Source organism: Emericellopsis cladophorae (genome assembly GCF_022114955.1).
Source record: "Emericellopsis cladophorae strain MUM 19.33 chromosome Unknown NODE_38_length_223118_cov_118_926449, whole genome shotgun sequence".
In the NCBI taxonomy this organism is placed as follows: domain Eukaryota; kingdom Fungi; phylum Ascomycota; class Sordariomycetes; order Hypocreales; family Bionectriaceae; genus Emericellopsis; species Emericellopsis cladophorae.
The window spans coordinates 60,369-76,677 of record NW_026250963.1 but is presented as its reverse complement, the minus strand read 5'-3'; the positions used below and the strand labels follow the sequence as shown (position 1 = coordinate 76,677).

Below are 16,309 nucleotides of genomic sequence, written 5' to 3'. Positions count from 1 at the left end.
GCCTCGTGCTGACTTTTCACCACAGATTTGCGAACAAACCAACCTATCAACAATTTAACACCGCAATCATGGGCAAGGACGAGAAGACTCACATCAACGTCGTGGTCATCGGCCACGTCGACTCCGGAAAGTCGACCACCGTACGTTGCGCTCTCGCGGCCGTCACACCACGGCGACGCCTTCAAAAACATCACAACTAACTCGACAATAGACTGGTCACCTGATCTACCAGTGCGGCGGAATGTGAGCCGATCTGAGCCCTATTGAACGAGCTTTGCTGACCTTTTATCTAGTGACAAGCGAAGTGAGCATCCTGGCGATGATCCGTGAGAATTATATGACTGACGCTAGGTTTCTCCAACAGCCATTGAGAAGTTCGAGAAGTAAGTGTTCCCGCACCATCAAGCATGCCTTCCACCTTCCAAACCTTTTCCATTCAATTTCATCAATTATCGGCGCTTTGTCGTTGATCTTGTCGTCGGCTGTCGATGCCACCTGGGGCTCCTTCCCTCCGTGCGCACCGGCATCGCCGGCCAATGCCGGGTCTCGCACCAATTGCCTCTTTGGGACACGATGCCTTCAACACCACGAATCTACCACCAACGCACTATTTCTTTCATTCTGACCGCAGCGTCTTGAATAATCGCTAATCAAAAATTCCAGGGAGGCAGCCGAGTTGGGTAAAGGAAGTTTCAAGTATGCCTGGGTTCTGGACAAGCTGAAGGCCGAGCGTGAGCGTGGTATCACCATTGATATTGCCCTCTGGAAGTTCGAGACTCCCAAGTACCACGTCACTGTCATTGACGCTCCCGGTCACCGTGATTTCATCAAGAACATGATCACTGGTACTTCCCAGGCCGACTGCGGTATCCTGATTATCGCTGCCGGTACTGGTGAGTTCGAGGCTGGTATCTCCAAGGATGGCCAGACCCGTGAGCACGCCCTGCTCGCCTACACCCTTGGTGTCCGCCAGATCATCGTTGCTATCAACAAGATGGACACGGCCAAGTGGGCTGAGGCTCGTTACCTTGAGATCGTCAAGGAGACCTCCACCTTCATCAAGAAGGTCGGCTACAACCCCAAGACCGTCCCGTTCGTCCCCATCTCCGGCTTCAACGGTGACAACATGTTGGCTGCCTCCACCAACTGCCCCTGGTACAAGGGTTGGGAGAAGGAGACCAAGGCCGGCAAGTCCAGTGGCAAGACCCTCCTCGAGGCCATTGACGCCATCGAGCCCCCCAAGCGTCCCTCCGACAAGCCCCTCCGCCTTCCCCTCCAGGATGTGTACAAGATCGGTGGTATTGGCACGGTTCCCGTCGGCCGTATCGAGACTGGTACCCTGAAGCCCGGCATGGTCGTCACCTTCGCCCCCGCTGGTGTCACCACTGAAGTCAAGTCCGTCGAGATGCACCACGAGCAGCTCACTGAGGGTCTCCCCGGTGACAACGTTGGTTTCAACGTCAAGAACGTGTCCGTCAAGGACATTCGCCGTGGCAACGTCGCCTCCGACTCCAAGAACGACCCCGCCATGGGTGCCGCCTCTTTCGATGCCCAGGTCATCGTTCTCAACCACCCTGGTCAGGTTGGTGCCGGTTACGCTCCCGTCCTCGACTGCCACACCGCCCACATTGCCTGCAAGTTCGCTGAGCTCAAGGAGAAGATTGACCGCCGTACCGGCAAGTCGACTGAGGAGGCCCCCAAGTTCATCAAGTCTGGTGACTCTGCCATCGTCAAGATGATCCCCTCCAAGCCCATGTGTGTTGAGGCTTTCACTGACTACCCCCCTCTGGGCCGCTTCGCCGTCCGTGACATGCGCCAGACCGTCGCCGTCGGTGTCATCAAGTCCGTCGAGAAGGCCGCTGCTGGTGCCGGTAAGGTCACCAAGTCCGCTGCCAAGGCCTCCAAGAAATAAGTGTGTTGAGACAACCTTGTCCCGAAAAAGAACATCACTTGCTCTACGACGAAATGAATTTTAACGTTTTGGGGGCACATAATGAGGAAATGATGGCTGGGTTATACCGGTGTCGCGCTCATCGTGTGCTGGGAGCAAAAGATACTCTAGAGTAGAGGTCAAAATGAATTCCCTTTGTCACATAATTGATGTCTCTGTCACACTGATGTGTCTTGATTATACAATGCCTAGTAGCTTGTCGCTGTGTCGTCGTCGCCCTCCTTCTGCGCAATGCCGCATCTAGTGGTGGTACATGCTCCTTCATACAGTGGCGCTCCTACTTCGACGCCGCACCTTCCTGCCCTCCTTGCATCAGCTGATGCAGCTGCAAAGCTTCCTCGACCTCCTCGCTCAACTTCTGTCCCCTTTCCAAAGCATCATTTCCTGACGTCGCCACATCATCGCTGGGCATCACGAGCTTGCTCGTCTCACCCAGTGACTGATGTTCTGACACAGCTTCTTCGATGACAGCCATTCCCTCCTCATCCGCCAGTGTTTCCAAAGGCACGTCGTCCGTCTCTGCCGCACCGTCGATTTCGTATTCGCTCGTCCCGTTATCACGAGCCATTTCACTCTGGAGCCACTCGTTCCATTCCTCTCCGCCCTCCTCCGGCAGCTCTTTGACATGGTCGCTGCCGTTGTTCCAGTCCCAGAACTTGCCACTGACAGCTTGGTCCAACAACGACAGCCACGCCTTGCTCGATTCCTCGAATTCGGCTCTGACCTCCCCTACATCTGCAATGATACTGAGCTCCTGCTTCTCGCCGTTGAATGCTGACGTTGATGACGTGTACTGCAAGATATGTGACTTCCACGCGAGAGATACTGTGTGAACAGATTCGATCGAGGAAAGCGTATATGGTGTCGCGTGCTCGGCGGTCGCTTTCGGGGCCAGACGCTGTGGGAGAATGATGGACGTCGTGGAGGGAGCCAGGAGTTGCTCAGAATTCGAGGCTTGCAAGAATTTCTGCAGGGCAGCCTGTTCAGACACGTCGATTTCGAATTCGCGCTGCTGCACCAATCGTAAGTCGACTACATCGTCTGGAATCATGACATCTTTCAGGAACCATGGCTGGATACACTTCAGAGTGGCCTGCTCAATGTTGCCGTCGGGCAAGGTCAACCGAAGGTCTGGCGCATGCGTGCCTGGCTGACCAGCCAAGGTGATCACCACAGCCGAGCTCGATGTAGGTTCCCCGGAGCCCTCGACACTGCTGAAAGCGGCAGGATGTGGCACGACGGGCGCCAGCGCCCTCCGCCTTCTGTCGTCCTTTTTTCTTGCCTCGCCCTCCTCAGAATGTATAATGTGACCAAAAGTTGCAGACATCTTGTTTGTGGCGCCGTCCTCAGAGTCCTTAACCATGGGTGCCGGTAGCTCAATCCGCTCGTCTAGCTTCAAGAAGCGCTTCTTGTCCGACACGGCAGTGGGCAGGACAAGGCGAGACCAAGAACGCATGCGATCCCTCCACGCAAGACTACGGCCTTGAGAGTGCGGCACAAACTTGCCGACATCTGCCATTTTGTCTGCATGCACCCTAAACCGCCGAGAAACCACTTGTTCCTCCCCAGCAAAGGCGCTGGGACTTTGAAGAAGACGTGCTACCAGATCAGCGCGGTCCTCGACGCCAGACGCATTCTCCTCCATATCGAGCCAGGTAACTTCGATTTCCTTGGCAGAAGCATCGTGTACAATCTTGGTTTTCGTGATGCGACTCAGCTCGTTGAGCACGTCGCTTCCGAGAAGACCCCTCCGAATATGTTGAATGGGGATCTTTCGAGACTTGCGGGAGCTGATGGCTTGATCTATCACTGATAGCACGGCTCGCACCGAGGACTTACGAGCCATTAAACGAATGCTGCCGGACTGCGCCGTCAGCCCTTCGCCCGCTTCCAGCGTATTCACCCGCAGAATATCGGTGACTCCCAGTGTAGGGTGCGTGATGAGGCTGTATGCCTCTGGCTTTAGCTCCACTAGGCATGATCCCAACTTGTCCACTTCTTCTTGGCGCTGAAGTCCCCATAACTTGGTCATGATATCGTGGACAAGTCTTCGCTTAGGTGACTGACTCGTGGTTCGGTCGCCCATGGGCGTCCAACGACTGAGAGACTTCATCCAAGGAAACGAAACGTTGATGCTTCCGAAATCTGTCATCGACTCCTTGCGTGGAGTAATATATCGCACTAGCTGCTCGGACAAGAACGCATCGTTGACCTTTTTCGAAAGAGCGTCGTACTCTCTAGTAGACAGAACAGGCGAGTGCCGGGGTCGCATGGCTTCGATGTTTCGCGAAATGTCCTCGGCGTCCGCATCAGCTGGCGTCTCATCTTCGAGAAGCTGATCCCAGTCGAGGGGCTCTTCAGGGGCGTCTTTCGGCATGACGATTGGTTCGAAAGGCCGTCGTAGTGTGTCGGGATTGTTCATGATGATCGCACTGAGATCCTCCCCCAATGCCTTCAGGCCCATGGATTCTTGATGTAGGTATTTTGTCCGGTACAGGTTCTTCGCGCCTTTCGACACGTGAGAGCGGTGCTTGGAGAGGGGGTCCCATGAAATCGGCGGTCTCGACGGTTCGGGAGGTCTCTTGTCGAGCTTTTCTGAAGATTGCGCCACGGGGAGCTCGGGTGCGTTCGTGGGCGTTTCTGTTGACCCAGGCGAGAGGGCTTCAGGGGTCTCAGCGGTGCCTGTCGCTTCCTCCTCTGCCAGCTCCCATCCCGATGCTGTATCTGCGAAGACGTGCTTCTTCCCTTTGCGTCGCGTCGTTTTGGGTGCCTGCTCTTCGCGCCTGGCGTTCAGCAGCGCTTCGAAGGCGTCGCTGCTGTTCCATCGTCTTGACAGGTCACCTGGAGCCAGGTGGCGGTGTATCTGTCGCTGTGCTATGCCGGCACAGCAAGATCGACATATGCGCTTCACGCATATTGAACGTGACAGCATGGGGAATAGTTCAGAGCGTTGCAGATGATGTTGCAGTTGGCTACAAGGTCGAGCAATGCGCCCTGAATTTTTGGGATGCGACGCTTATCGATAAGCCCCGTCAGTAGGAAGGCGCGTCTCAACGCGTGCTCGACCAGCAGGCGAAGACTCGCATCCAAAGTCGATTCACTACATTCGCAATCAAATCCAAAATGCCTTCTGGTAGGAGACGTGCAGTATGCGATACGCCGTTTCATTTGAACTCTACTGACAACCGCAGCGCGAGGAGTCCGACGATGACGAAACTCAGCCCACGCAGCGACGCCCACGCTACGACTCTGACGATGAGGGCGCCGACTCGGACCAAATGGCAAATGGCGACGCGCAGACCGCAGACGATCAACTAGCCAAGAAGCTGGTTCGCTATGCCATATCCTGCGAGTACTCACGCACACCGATCCGACGTGACGGCATCAAGGAAAAGGTCCTTGGTACCCAGGGTCGATCATTCAAGAGGATATTCGCATTGACACAGCAGCAACTACGCCTTGTTTGGGGCATGGAACTACGGGAATTACCAGTGAGAGAGAAGATGACATTGCACGAGAAGCGAAAAGGTATTGCGGATCTATTGCTATAGATGGGCGTGACTAACCCATCTAGCCATGGCTTCCAACGCACAACCCAAGACCGGTAGCGGCTCCTATATCCTGGTGTCAGTGTTGCCCACGGCGTACCGGACTGTAGCAATCGTTGCACCATCCCGAGCACCAGGTATGGAAGACGAAGCGACGTATGTAGCATTCTACACACTGATTGTGTCGACCATCTGGCTCAGCGGAGGCGAGCTCTCCGACCAGAAGCTCAAGCGTTTCCTGGAGCGTCTCAACTCGGAGCGCAACGTTTCCAGCGAAAAGACCGAGATGGTTCTCAAGAAGATGGAGCGCCAGGGCTACGTAGTGAGAAGGGTGGACCGACCGCCGGTCGGCCAGGACGGCGAGAATGTTGTGACATGGCACATCGGAACACGTGCCAAGGAAGAGATTGGTCTGGATGGTGTGCATGGCATGGTGCGTGAGGTATACGGCGACATGACCCCCGAGTTGGAGAAGAAGATGAAGGCAAGTCTGAGGGTCAAGGACCGGCCGCAAGCCGATGCCGAGGATGAGCAGGGCGACGCGACGCAGATAGCAGATCAATCGGTCGTCGTAGATGACAAGGACTGAAGAACCGATAGTATCCCCCCTCCATCAAGCCCTACTCTTCTCGTGGCGGTGGCGGTCCGCAGGGCTGAATCATCTTCCGTATCAGCTGTGCGCGGACTTTTGAGACGGGCTCGTTTTCCGCAAGAGCAATGTAGGATAGCAACGGCCGGTGGCCGACAATGGACGAGTACGTGTCGCGCTGAATGTTGGTGCGCCATTCCCAGCTCGTGGTGTCGGGGTGGCCGGTGCCCACGTACTTGGCCTGGAGGCGCTCGAGTTCCTGCTGGTTGCGGAGTTTGTCGGCCTGCTCATGTTAGCATTGCGCAGGGTCGGAGCCATATGCGTACATACCATTTCGAAATGCGCAGGTGTTTGCGTGGTGATGATTGTTCGTTCGCAAAGCGCCGTGCAAAGTTGTTGGGCGGAAGATCTTCGGGTGGGTCCAGAGCGCCGAAGTCAAGTCAAGCCAAGTCAATCAGTTCAACCATCTCTCACATGACATTATATTCAATTCAAATTCCGTGTCACTCGCTCGGAAAAAGAGGCTCTTTCATATCCGTCCACCACTGCAATATGAGCTGAAAACTAGATCATGGCTCCCATCGCAGCGCTGCCTGAGCAATGGACCGAGCTCATGACAGCTCGTGAACAGCGCGCCCACCTCGTCGCGGATGTCACCGCCATCAAAACCGAATGTGGCGCAAACCACGAGGCGCGCCACGTCAGCGAATGCTCGCTATGCTTTCCCAAGGTACTCGACCGCCTGTATGCGCGATACAAGGACAGCACAGGCGGTCGCGAGTGGTTCTCGGAGCGCAGCATGGTCATCCCCGGGCTCGATACGGTCATCAGCGAAGCCAAGGCGGGCAAGGCCAAGCTCAGCGACATTGACGTGAACATTGCGTCGGAGAAGGAGGCGTGGTATCGTTGGGTTCTGCGCAGGCATCCCGAGTTCTTGGCCGTCGCACGCACCGGTAAGGATAAGCAGGTCAGGGATCTTCTGAATGACCCAGACACCACGCGCGACGAGCTGGTGAGGGCCGTGGGCGAGGCGGTGGGCATGCCGGAGCACTGGTCGGACGAGATTGACGGGTTTGTGGAGAAGTACCAGGGCCGCAGGGGAGACGAGAAGGCGCTGAAGGAGCTCTACATCCAGCAGTTCTTCAAGGACCAGGCCACGGGTGAGACCCTCCCGCATGCCCGGGAGTACTTGGACATGTACGAGGGCGAACTCAGCGTCAAGTTGGAGGATGTCATTGGCAAGATTATCGCCGCCAACAAGGACGACAGGAGCACGCAGACGAAGCGAGAAGAGCACAAGAAGCGACTTGACGAGCTGCGGAGGGCCAAGACGACGTTTGAGCGGGACAGAGCCAAGGCTAAGAACCAAACCCAGGGGGCTCAAAAGTCGAGCGTCGAGGAGAAGCTGGACCACCTGCCACCGTGTCGGGCGTGCGGTCAGCAAGTCGACCCTGACGTGTACTGGCCATGTGCGCTTTGCATGACAATGGTGCAACTGGGGGGTGCAGGCGATTTGACGGTGTACTGCTCGCAAGCGTGCGACGACAAAGGACGAGTGAGTGATGGCTTTTATCCTTCTCTTGTCGCGCCCACGGGACTAACGTGAGGATCAGCTCGACCACGAGACCGAAGCGCACCTCTGCCACGCCGGGGAGAGCTGCGTCTTCTTCACCGATCCGGAAACAAGCGAGCAGGGCGGCCCCGAGAGTGCCAAGATGTGTAACGAATGTCTGGATAAGAAAGAGGCTACTGTCTACTGCACGCTCACCTGCGCGGCGCGCCACCTGCCACGGCACCGCAGGAGCGTGCACGGCGCGGAGATGGAGGTGGACAGGATACAGGATCTGGTCTCGCCGTTGCACAAGGTCGTCGAGATGACTTTGACGGGGGTGAAGGTGGGCGCGGATATCACGTTTACGTAAAGGGACTATGGCTGGGGGTAACGTGAGCACAAGGCGTACAGGTGGTTCGTTTATGGCGTTGGGATATAGAGCTGATGCTCGAGGGACTTGGAATTTCGTGATAGACAGACGGCATTTGGTTGGCAGAGCCATAATTGACAATGACTGGGACTTTGGCGAAAAGCGCTTGAACGCTTCACCTGCGTCTTGGCGCGTCTGATGACCGTTTGACTATATTATACGTCGCCTTGGTGTCATTTTCACGACTTGTCGTTACATCCGAGCCTCTTCGGCACTTGGGCTCGAGTCCATCCGCCGTCCCCACTTGTGTATCTGGCGTACATGTACGTGCTTACTTACCTCTATCACTCACAAAGTAAACGCATTCCCTCAAACTCCATCTCGCAGATCTTTCTACAGAATGGACCTGATGGATGAACCTCGTGACAATCCGTCGCGGCGGCGCGTACAGCATGCCTGTGTCGCCTGTCGCGCCACCAAAATACGGTGTCAACCCAGTGAGCAGCCAGGCGTGTGTAGAAAGTCAGCACCCATCCATCCGGAGCAGGCGAGCTGAACTGACAGTCACAAGATGCCTCGAGTCGAAGCGAGAGTGTGTTGCGAGGACCGGACCGCGGACGCGCCGTCCCAAGCGCAGTAAGAGGTACGTGCGCGCGCATCCCCTTGAAGTACTGCATCGTCAAGCTCATCACTGATAGTTCACCAGAAGCCGGCCCAGCCCAAGAATCGGGGCCAAGCTCGACGCAAGCGCAGACATTCACCATTGACTTTGCCGTCTCCGCGCCAGAAGAGCAAGATGACTCCTTCTCGTCCCTCGCACAGACCCACGAGCAAGCTCTCTCGGCCCTCTTCACAGAGCACGAGGAAGAGCAAAACTTCATGCTACCTCTCTCGCCGCCCTCTTCATCCGCTACGCCAGCTCCTCACTCTGTGGAGTCTCTGACAGGTCAGCCACAGTTCAATCTCGCCTCGGCTTCCTCGCTTCTGGACATCTTCAGGACACACATGCTGCCCAACTTCCCGTGTGTCACCCTGGCAGAAACAGACACCGTCGCGGAGATGGCTACGCGGCAGCCATTTGTCTTGCTTGCCATTCTGGCCTCGGTCTCAGCCTCGGGCAACATGCTCCAGGGTCATGGCCTCTACGATTCAGAGTTCCGGAAAGTCCTTGCCCTCAAGTTCGTCGCAGGCGGCGAGCGAACACTCGAAATTCTTCAGGGCATTTTGATCTACTGTGCTTGGTACGACTCTCGGAACTACCCCATGCTGCTCCCCCAAGTTGACAATGAGTCGTAGGTACCCCTTCCACCTACGACCGAAGAACAAGCAGGTGTATCACTATCTGCGCATGGCGTCCGATCTACTGCATGATCTGGAACTAGACAGTGAGCCGGTTTTCTACCAACCAGAAGACTTTTGCCTCCAAGCCGGTATCAGGGCGTACTTGAGCTACACTTATCTTGCTGCCTCGTGAGTACGCTTACATCGGGGGGCAACTCTCATCTTACTTTTCAAGGCTCCTCATCGGTTGGCAGCGATACAAGGGGATCTACGCGTCGTTCGATACTTGGACAGAGAAGGCATGTGCTCTGCTCGAGACAAACAACCATGCTCCGGGGAATTGTTCCCTCGTTGCTCTCGTCAGACTGTCGTCCATCATCGTACCAAGGATCGACGTGGACAGCAACAAGTCTGCGTACACCGAAGCAGACAAACACCTCATGCTGCTAGGACTCGAAGCAAAACTCGATAATCTTCCCATCGCACACGAAACAACCACAAAGAGTCAGTTTCCCCTTTGCTCAAACACGTAGTGCCCACGCTAAAAGGCAAGGCGCACAAGATCCCGTCTTCCTCACGCACCTCTTTGCCAAAATCTACCTCATCGCTGCCCCTTTTCTCACTTTTCCCCCTAGCCCAAAACCTTCCTCGCCCCCAAACCTGAGCGACATCATAACGCCTCTCGCCACGGTCCTCGCGACCCTCGCCAGTCTCCCCGATGAATCCTTCCGGGCTTTCACCGCACCAGACTGGTCCCGTCTTATCGTGTGCGTGATTGTCGCCTCCAAGCTCTCCTTCCCCTTGGCAAACGACCCATCCTGGGATGACGCATCCGCCAGGCACGCTCTACGGCTAGGCTCGTTCCTGGACAGCTTTTGCCGGGACGACGAGGTTGGCGACAAAGCCAGCACCAAGAACGACGTGCTGTCCGCGAGCCGGGTCGTCATGCGCATGGTGCGCGACAAGTTCAACCGCAGACTACACGCAGCCGCCGACGCAAGAGGGACAGCATCACTCGGTGGTTGCCCCATGCTTGACGGTAGCCTTGACAACTACATGCCCATGTGGGATCCGCCGCCGCTGCCGCTGGCCCTTCAGACGACCCCCCAACAACAAAGCGGCCCCGTGTTCCACGACCTCTGGGCGACCATGACAATGTCATGGTCCAACGGCCGAGGCGCTTGCCCCTGACTAACAGATAGTCACACGCTCTCTGGCGTCCCAGGCCACACATGCATGCATACTGGGCCCCTGCGTGGGCACACCACGCGCAACCTCGGTGAGGATGGCCGCACGACTCATTGGGATTGATCTGCAGGAGAACACTGACGTGTCACTTTTTTTTCCCCGTCTATACCCGTTGCACGATGAATGAAAGCAGTTGATGCATTACTCTATCCTGAAGAACTAAAACACTTGGACATGAGCGTATGCTTGTGTGCGCCACGCACGCATAGAATGAGCCCTACCCGTCCTACGCTTCGTTGATGTGATGGTCCTGCAGAAAAAGAAAAAAGAAGACAAAAACGCCCAGCAGAAGGTATCCGGCACAAGAAAACAAGACAACGGATAAATGGAAAAAAAAATCCCACACGCGCTATCGCGGAACCCACAAGTCGGTATCAAAGGTAAAGCAACGCCGCTGGTGGATCCGACCCTAGACTCCTTCGCTATCGTTTGTTGGCCGTGGGTGTTTGGTGAAATAAAGATGTGATGATCGCTGTCCCCGAAGAATACCCCGTATATAGCCCTCCTCCTGCGCGGCAGCGAGGTGTATGCGATGCAGTAATGCGATGCGCCCAACCCAGTGCTCTACCATGCTGTTCCCCCTTGGTGTGTGGTGCTCAACCAAGAGCGGTCTTCTTCCCAGAACCAAAAGACAATAAAGAAAGAAAGAGAGGGGGACAAAAAATAATGAAAAACAGAGACAACTCCTCCTGATGATGCTTTTTTCTTCTCAAAATCCCCCTGGTGCTCATCGCCTACATCCCCATCATGTGTGGCGGCAATGGTCCAGAACCATTCGTTCTGTAATGCCCGTTGGGTGTATGCGTGCCAGAGGAATGGCCATTGCTGTAGCCATTTTGCATGGGACTGTTCCACCCGTAGTTGGGCCCGTATCCCCCGTTCGCGGCGGCAGCGTTGTGGTTCACACGGGATGGGCCCAGTCCGGGAGGTGCAGACAAGCCTGGCGGGGGTCCGTTGGCCGATGCAAAGGCATGTGCTGATCCGTTCATGTTGTTGTTCATGCCACCGTGGTGTGCATGTCCCGCTGCGTGGTGGTTGGGGCCACGCACGCCAAGCGGGTTCTTGGAGAAGCTAAGCCGAATGCCACCCTTGTTGCTGTTGGAGAGCAGGTGCCCGTACAAGTCGTGCAGTACTTTGGTCGCGAAAGTCGTGTCGTCGAACTCGACAAAGCACATTGGTCCATTTGTCTTAGTTCGGAAGCACAGCCTCTTGTAGCCCCGGCACTTAGAGAAGAGCTGCTTCAGCTCCTCTTCGTGCGTATCGAGGGGCAGGTTGCCAACGTATAGAGTGTTGCACGGTGGGTTCTGGTCGGCCGGGTTGACGGGCGGCAGGTTCGGTCGGTGCGAGTGGTTGTTCATAGGATAGTGGTGCCCGTAGGGATGGGCAGACATGGGATGGTTGTACGGCGATGTGACAGAAGGGGGCGTGTTGCCAACATTGGTGTTGATGGACATATTTGCCATTTCCGACACCGGAAACTGGGGCGCCGTCATGCGACGCCCATGAGGGCCGCCGCCTCGCTCGGCAAAGGCCATGGGGTTGTTGATCAAATCGCTCGTCTCATCGTCGTTTGAATTGTTCTCGATAAAGTTCTTGCCAGAAACGCCATTAACATCCTGCGGCTTCGTCCCGATGGGGGACGTGGGACTGAAGACGCCCCGGAATTGCGAGTAGCCGTTGGGCGTGTCGATGCTATGGGGGTGCGTAGACATTCTGTCGAGCGATCCGAAGGCGCTCGAGAAGCCCGACGACGATTGCGACGCGGTATGCGCTGGACCGGGCATAGTGCTCACAGATGAGGTCGCGAGCGCGGCGCCCGTGTTGGTTGGACTGGGATCGCTGGGCACAGTCGAGGGACTGCTTCCCAATACGGTGACGATCATGTTGGCGTCGCCGGCTGAATTGGTCTTTCCGTCAAACATATTCTGTGCCTGGACAGCGGTGTCCATGGACTTGAAGCGAAGCTCGCCAGACAGGTAGCCCTCGTCGTCAGAGAGCGGTGCGGAGAGGACCTCGGCGCTGATGAGGTCCTTGGCCCAGAGAACCATGAGTCGCAAGTTTTCGTCGGTGGTGCCCTGGGGTAGTCGTCGCATGCGGACAGTGACGGCCGTCGGTGGGCTGAAGTAGGGCGTGCCAATCGGTCGCATCGCGGGCTTCTGATGAAGCGAGGACATGTTGAAGGAGTTGCCGGGAGCTGCTGTCCGCATGGACGTGGGGGGCAGGCCCGAGGTGGCCATGGCTCCCTCTGTTGGCGCGCGAGCGAGCGAGGGAGACGATGGCGGGTGGAATGCGCGGGACAGACCAGCGAAAACGGTTGTCAGGGTCGTCTGTCGCGGTCGATCGGCGAGAAGAGTCGGCGCACACAAGGGATGCGACAGGCGGCGGCAGATGCGGATGAGGAACGCGCACGCGCCGAACAGTCTGGCTGGGACAATGCGAGCAAGTGAGATAGCTGGCTGGCTGACTGGCTGGCTGGCTGTTGGATATGAAGACTGCTGGAGTGCGCGGCACCCGAGACGGACGAGGTGAGGTATTAGGTGAGGACAAGGACGAACGTGTGAACGGCCGCGCGAGCAGGATGCGGACGGAAGTATGAATGAGGACGGATGGAGTGAACTGAGTGGGTGCGTGCGAGTGGGCAGAGTGTCGAGGTCGTGGGCTCCAGTCGCTCGCTGACCAGGAATCCAGTTGAGGGAATGGTGTGGCAGTAGCAGCAAAGTGCAGTTTTGGGCAGGGGCAATCCGCCGGCGAGGGAGGGAGGATGGTGGGGTGACCTCAGTGATATGGTGCGCTTCCTAGCGCAACGAGCTCTGTGCCTGCTGAAGCTGAGGTGGGCTGCTGGGGTCGTTGAGTGACTGGTGGATCCCGCTTTTGAGGCTTCCTGCCAATGGGACGTATGCATCAAGGTATCGCGGAATCCCGACAGCGAATTAGAATCGAGTCCTCCCAAGGGACGGCAACTGCGCAGGCGGCCACGGTCGCTTTATCGCGTGGGGAGAGGGTAGCGAGGGCCCTGGCGCTCGAGGACTGGACTCTGCTCAGTGCTTGGTGATGGGCGTGCTGAGTCGTCATCATCTTGTTGCGCTCGTTATGCTTTGTTGAGGTCCGGTCCTCCAAAGGCAGTCTACGCGTTAATTCAAGACCGTGAACTCATAGCTATCCGGAAATACGACTTGGTGGGATGCTCTGGAAAATCTGAGTGGTCAGATAGCATTGGCCGGCCTGAACTTTATCGAGGCTAAGAGAATGCTAAACTGCTCTGGGCCCGGGTCGTGTGGTTGAGACTGGAGAGGCGCCAGTAGCGGGACCCGTCTTGATGGGCATGGCAACTGAGTGTAATCAAGATATGGAGGACGACTGAGAAGAAGTCCATGTTGAAGCACACAACTGATATCTCAGTTGCGGCAGTAGCTTTCTACTAGTACTTGGACAAAGAGTTTGTCCAAGGAGACGGACGTATTGTAGTGGTTGTACCATGCTCAACAGCCCACCGTACTGCCACTCGAACAAAGCGTCACATTAGGCACACTTGTCATCTTGCTGATCTGCCTGTACGCCCTTGAAACGTGCTGGCCAAAGGGTTCAACAAGAGAGACATGGCATGGGGGGGAGGATACATGGAGGTGGACCTCGAACAAGACGGGTTGTATCGCCCCGACCGGTCTGTTGCACATCTGCGGTCGATATGCCGGGAGGTGATGACTGACCCTCCATGTGGTCCCAAACAGGTTGTTGGCCCAGTGGGTGGCCGCTGCCTTGCCTCGCCTTGCCGTGCCTCGGAGTCGGAGCGCAGACGGACGGGGTTTTATAAGCTTGTGCACGCGTCGAGGTAACCACTGTGCTGGTGATTAGGGCTCACTCACGTCCCAGGACACAGTGTGAGCACATGGCCAGCTACCAGCCTGCCCTGTCGATGGTACCTGGCGCATTCCCAGCGCGAGACATGTCTCGCAGATGTCAGTCTCGCGCATCTCGTCGCCTTGCGCCAGAGATGAGGGGGCATCGCGCGCACATTGGGGGATCCTCCAAGGCGTGTTGCGAATTTGCGATGCGGCCCTCATTGACAGCACCAAAGCGGAGCCCTGACTAACCCGATAGACAGGGGGGCGACATGAGCCACCACACACAGGCCACACAGCCTGCAACGCCTCATGCAGGTGCCGATCCACTCCCATTCTCTAGGATTGGAACGCGACTGCGCGCTTAGCTCATTCCGGCGTAGTGTTTCCTCCTCCTGCACCCGCGGTAGCGGCATCGCAAATGCAGGCGCGCCGGCCAAGGTGTTCCAAGAGATACCGATGGTGTGAGCGACTCCAGCCCAGGTCAGAATCTGCCGCGAGGAGGCCTTGGACAGGGAGACTCGAGAAAGGCAGTTTGGTGTAAACACTTTCCGAGGCAGTGCGCGCGCACGCACACGAGGGGTCAATAGGGGTCTGACGCTCAGATCATCACCAGGTGACTCAGATTGATTTGGTCACGAACATGTGATACCTCAGCATTTGAGTAAAGGTTCGCTGCCACTGTGCGGAGAGCGTGTTCGGTGTGTTATGTCCGTGCACATCTCACTATTACCGTCATTTATCCACATACCTGGACTTTCATACGACTGACTGCCCTACACATCTTGCATTTTATCCGGTCTACCCTGCAATGGCGACATCTGCCACCTCATTCGTCAGCCCACCGCGCAATCACTGATACAAAGAGGACAAGATAATCAGGCTCGGTGTACGGAGTAAGGAGTGAGAAAGTTGGCTGACACTTACATCACCTCGCTCGGCTTCCTCTCCGTATGGGCAGAGTGTTGTATGCCCTGTGCCACCGTGCGTGCTACAGTCACAAAGGACTATCGCGGGGTGGCAATTGACGATCGTTGTGTTCGGTGACAGGGCCAGATATCGGACAAAGGGCAAATCTGACATGCGATATACCGTTTTATTAATTAATACTCTGTATCCGTACCTAGCTGTACAACCAGGATGAGGTACCCCGTCAACGGTCACCCATTGAAAAATTGGTTTCAAGGATATATTTTGATATTTGGCACCCATTGTCAGCCATCCGATATAGTCTAACGGTTAGGATGCGGCGCTTTCAGTGATTCGTCTAAGAATTACCAGATCCGCCGAGGCCGGGGTTCGATTCCCCGTATCGGAGAACACAATTTCTTTTTATGCTCGCACGTGAACCTTCCCCTACGTCGGGAGGGCCCCTTTTTTTTTCCCTTCCCGAACTCGACCTCTTCATGTCCGACCTTTCTTTGATCTTTTACAGTCCTATTTCCGCCGTGTCCGCCGCGGAGGCCGGTAGCAAATCAGTACCACCTCGTGCATCTGCCTACTGCCGGAAACTGTCCCGCTCTGCAGGACGGCAGGCAGCAGACTGTTCTGGACTCCTTGTCTGCTGAAGAGGGGCAACGCTCGCTAGGATGGCCCTGCGTGTGATTGTGCTTCGGCTTGATGGATCCTTTCCCATGGAAGGCGCGTCTGCCACTGAGGCCGCCAGCTAGCCGGGTTGATGACAGCCGAGTGACGCTGCAAATTGGTGGTGGTTAGCGGCCCGTCCGTATTCTACGCACAAATCGCTGTTTCGAGTGATGAAACACGTCCGTCGCTCCGAAGCCTCAAACACGAATTATGCTGCCTGCCTAACCATACTTACGTACTTACGTACTTACCCCAAGGCCGACCCCAGCATCGGCCCAGGCGGCCCCACCGCGCCGGCCGGCAAGGCACGACGTGCGGGCACGCAGACGGAGCGGGCGGAGCAA

The 16,309-nt window shown here is 56.4% G+C and overlaps 6 protein-coding genes across 6 annotated transcripts; 3 read left to right on the top strand and 3 right to left on the bottom strand.

Moving 5' to 3' along the window:
• Nucleotides 1–68: 68 nt before the first annotated feature.
• Nucleotides 69–1,912, top strand: J7T54_007494 (translation elongation factor EF-1 alpha; the record flags this gene model as incomplete). Its single annotated transcript, XM_051507960.1, has 5 exons — nt 69–140; nt 212–243; nt 294–304; nt 365–383; nt 664–1,912. The coding sequence occupies 5 exons, from the start codon at nt 69–71 to the stop codon at nt 1,910–1,912; spliced, it is 1,383 nt and encodes a 460-aa protein (XP_051360874.1).
• A 316-nt stretch (nt 1,913–2,228) lies between these two features.
• Nucleotides 2,229–4,883, bottom strand: J7T54_007493 (uncharacterized protein; the record flags this gene model as incomplete). The annotated part of the gene is made up of 1 exon (XM_051507958.1): nt 2,229–4,883. One exon carries the CDS (start codon nt 4,881–4,883, stop codon nt 2,229–2,231), a length of 2,655 nt encoding a protein of 884 aa, XP_051360873.1.
• Nucleotides 4,884–5,074: 191 nt separating this feature from the next.
• On the top strand, nt 5,075–6,088 carry J7T54_007492 (uncharacterized protein; the record flags this gene model as incomplete). The annotated part of the gene is made up of 3 exons (XM_051507957.1): nt 5,075–5,098; nt 5,143–5,479; nt 5,526–6,088. The coding sequence occupies 3 exons, from the start codon at nt 5,075–5,077 to the stop codon at nt 6,086–6,088; spliced, it is 924 nt and encodes a 307-aa protein (XP_051360872.1).
• A 31-nt stretch (nt 6,089–6,119) lies between these two features.
• Nucleotides 6,120–6,421, bottom strand: J7T54_007491 (uncharacterized protein; the record flags this gene model as incomplete). The annotated part of the gene is made up of 2 exons (XM_051507956.1): nt 6,120–6,371; nt 6,419–6,421. The coding sequence occupies 2 exons, from the start codon at nt 6,419–6,421 to the stop codon at nt 6,120–6,122; spliced, it is 255 nt and encodes an 84-aa protein (XP_051360871.1).
• Nucleotides 6,422–6,659: 238 nt separating this feature from the next.
• Nucleotides 6,660–10,482, top strand: J7T54_007490 (uncharacterized protein; the record flags this gene model as incomplete). The annotated part of the gene is made up of 7 exons (XM_051507955.1): nt 6,660–7,643; nt 7,702–8,006; nt 8,582–8,653; nt 8,709–9,251; nt 9,307–9,480; nt 9,527–9,795; nt 9,854–10,482. The coding sequence occupies 7 exons, from the start codon at nt 6,660–6,662 to the stop codon at nt 10,480–10,482; spliced, it is 2,976 nt and encodes a 991-aa protein (XP_051360870.1).
• A 791-nt stretch (nt 10,483–11,273) lies between these two features.
• J7T54_007489 (cell cycle RNA binding protein whi3) lies at nt 11,274–12,776 on the bottom strand (the record flags this gene model as incomplete). The annotated part of the gene is made up of 1 exon (XM_051507954.1): nt 11,274–12,776. The coding sequence occupies one exon, from the start codon at nt 12,774–12,776 to the stop codon at nt 11,274–11,276; it is 1,503 nt and encodes a 500-aa protein (XP_051360869.1).
• Nucleotides 12,777–16,309: the final 3,533 nt, after the last annotated feature.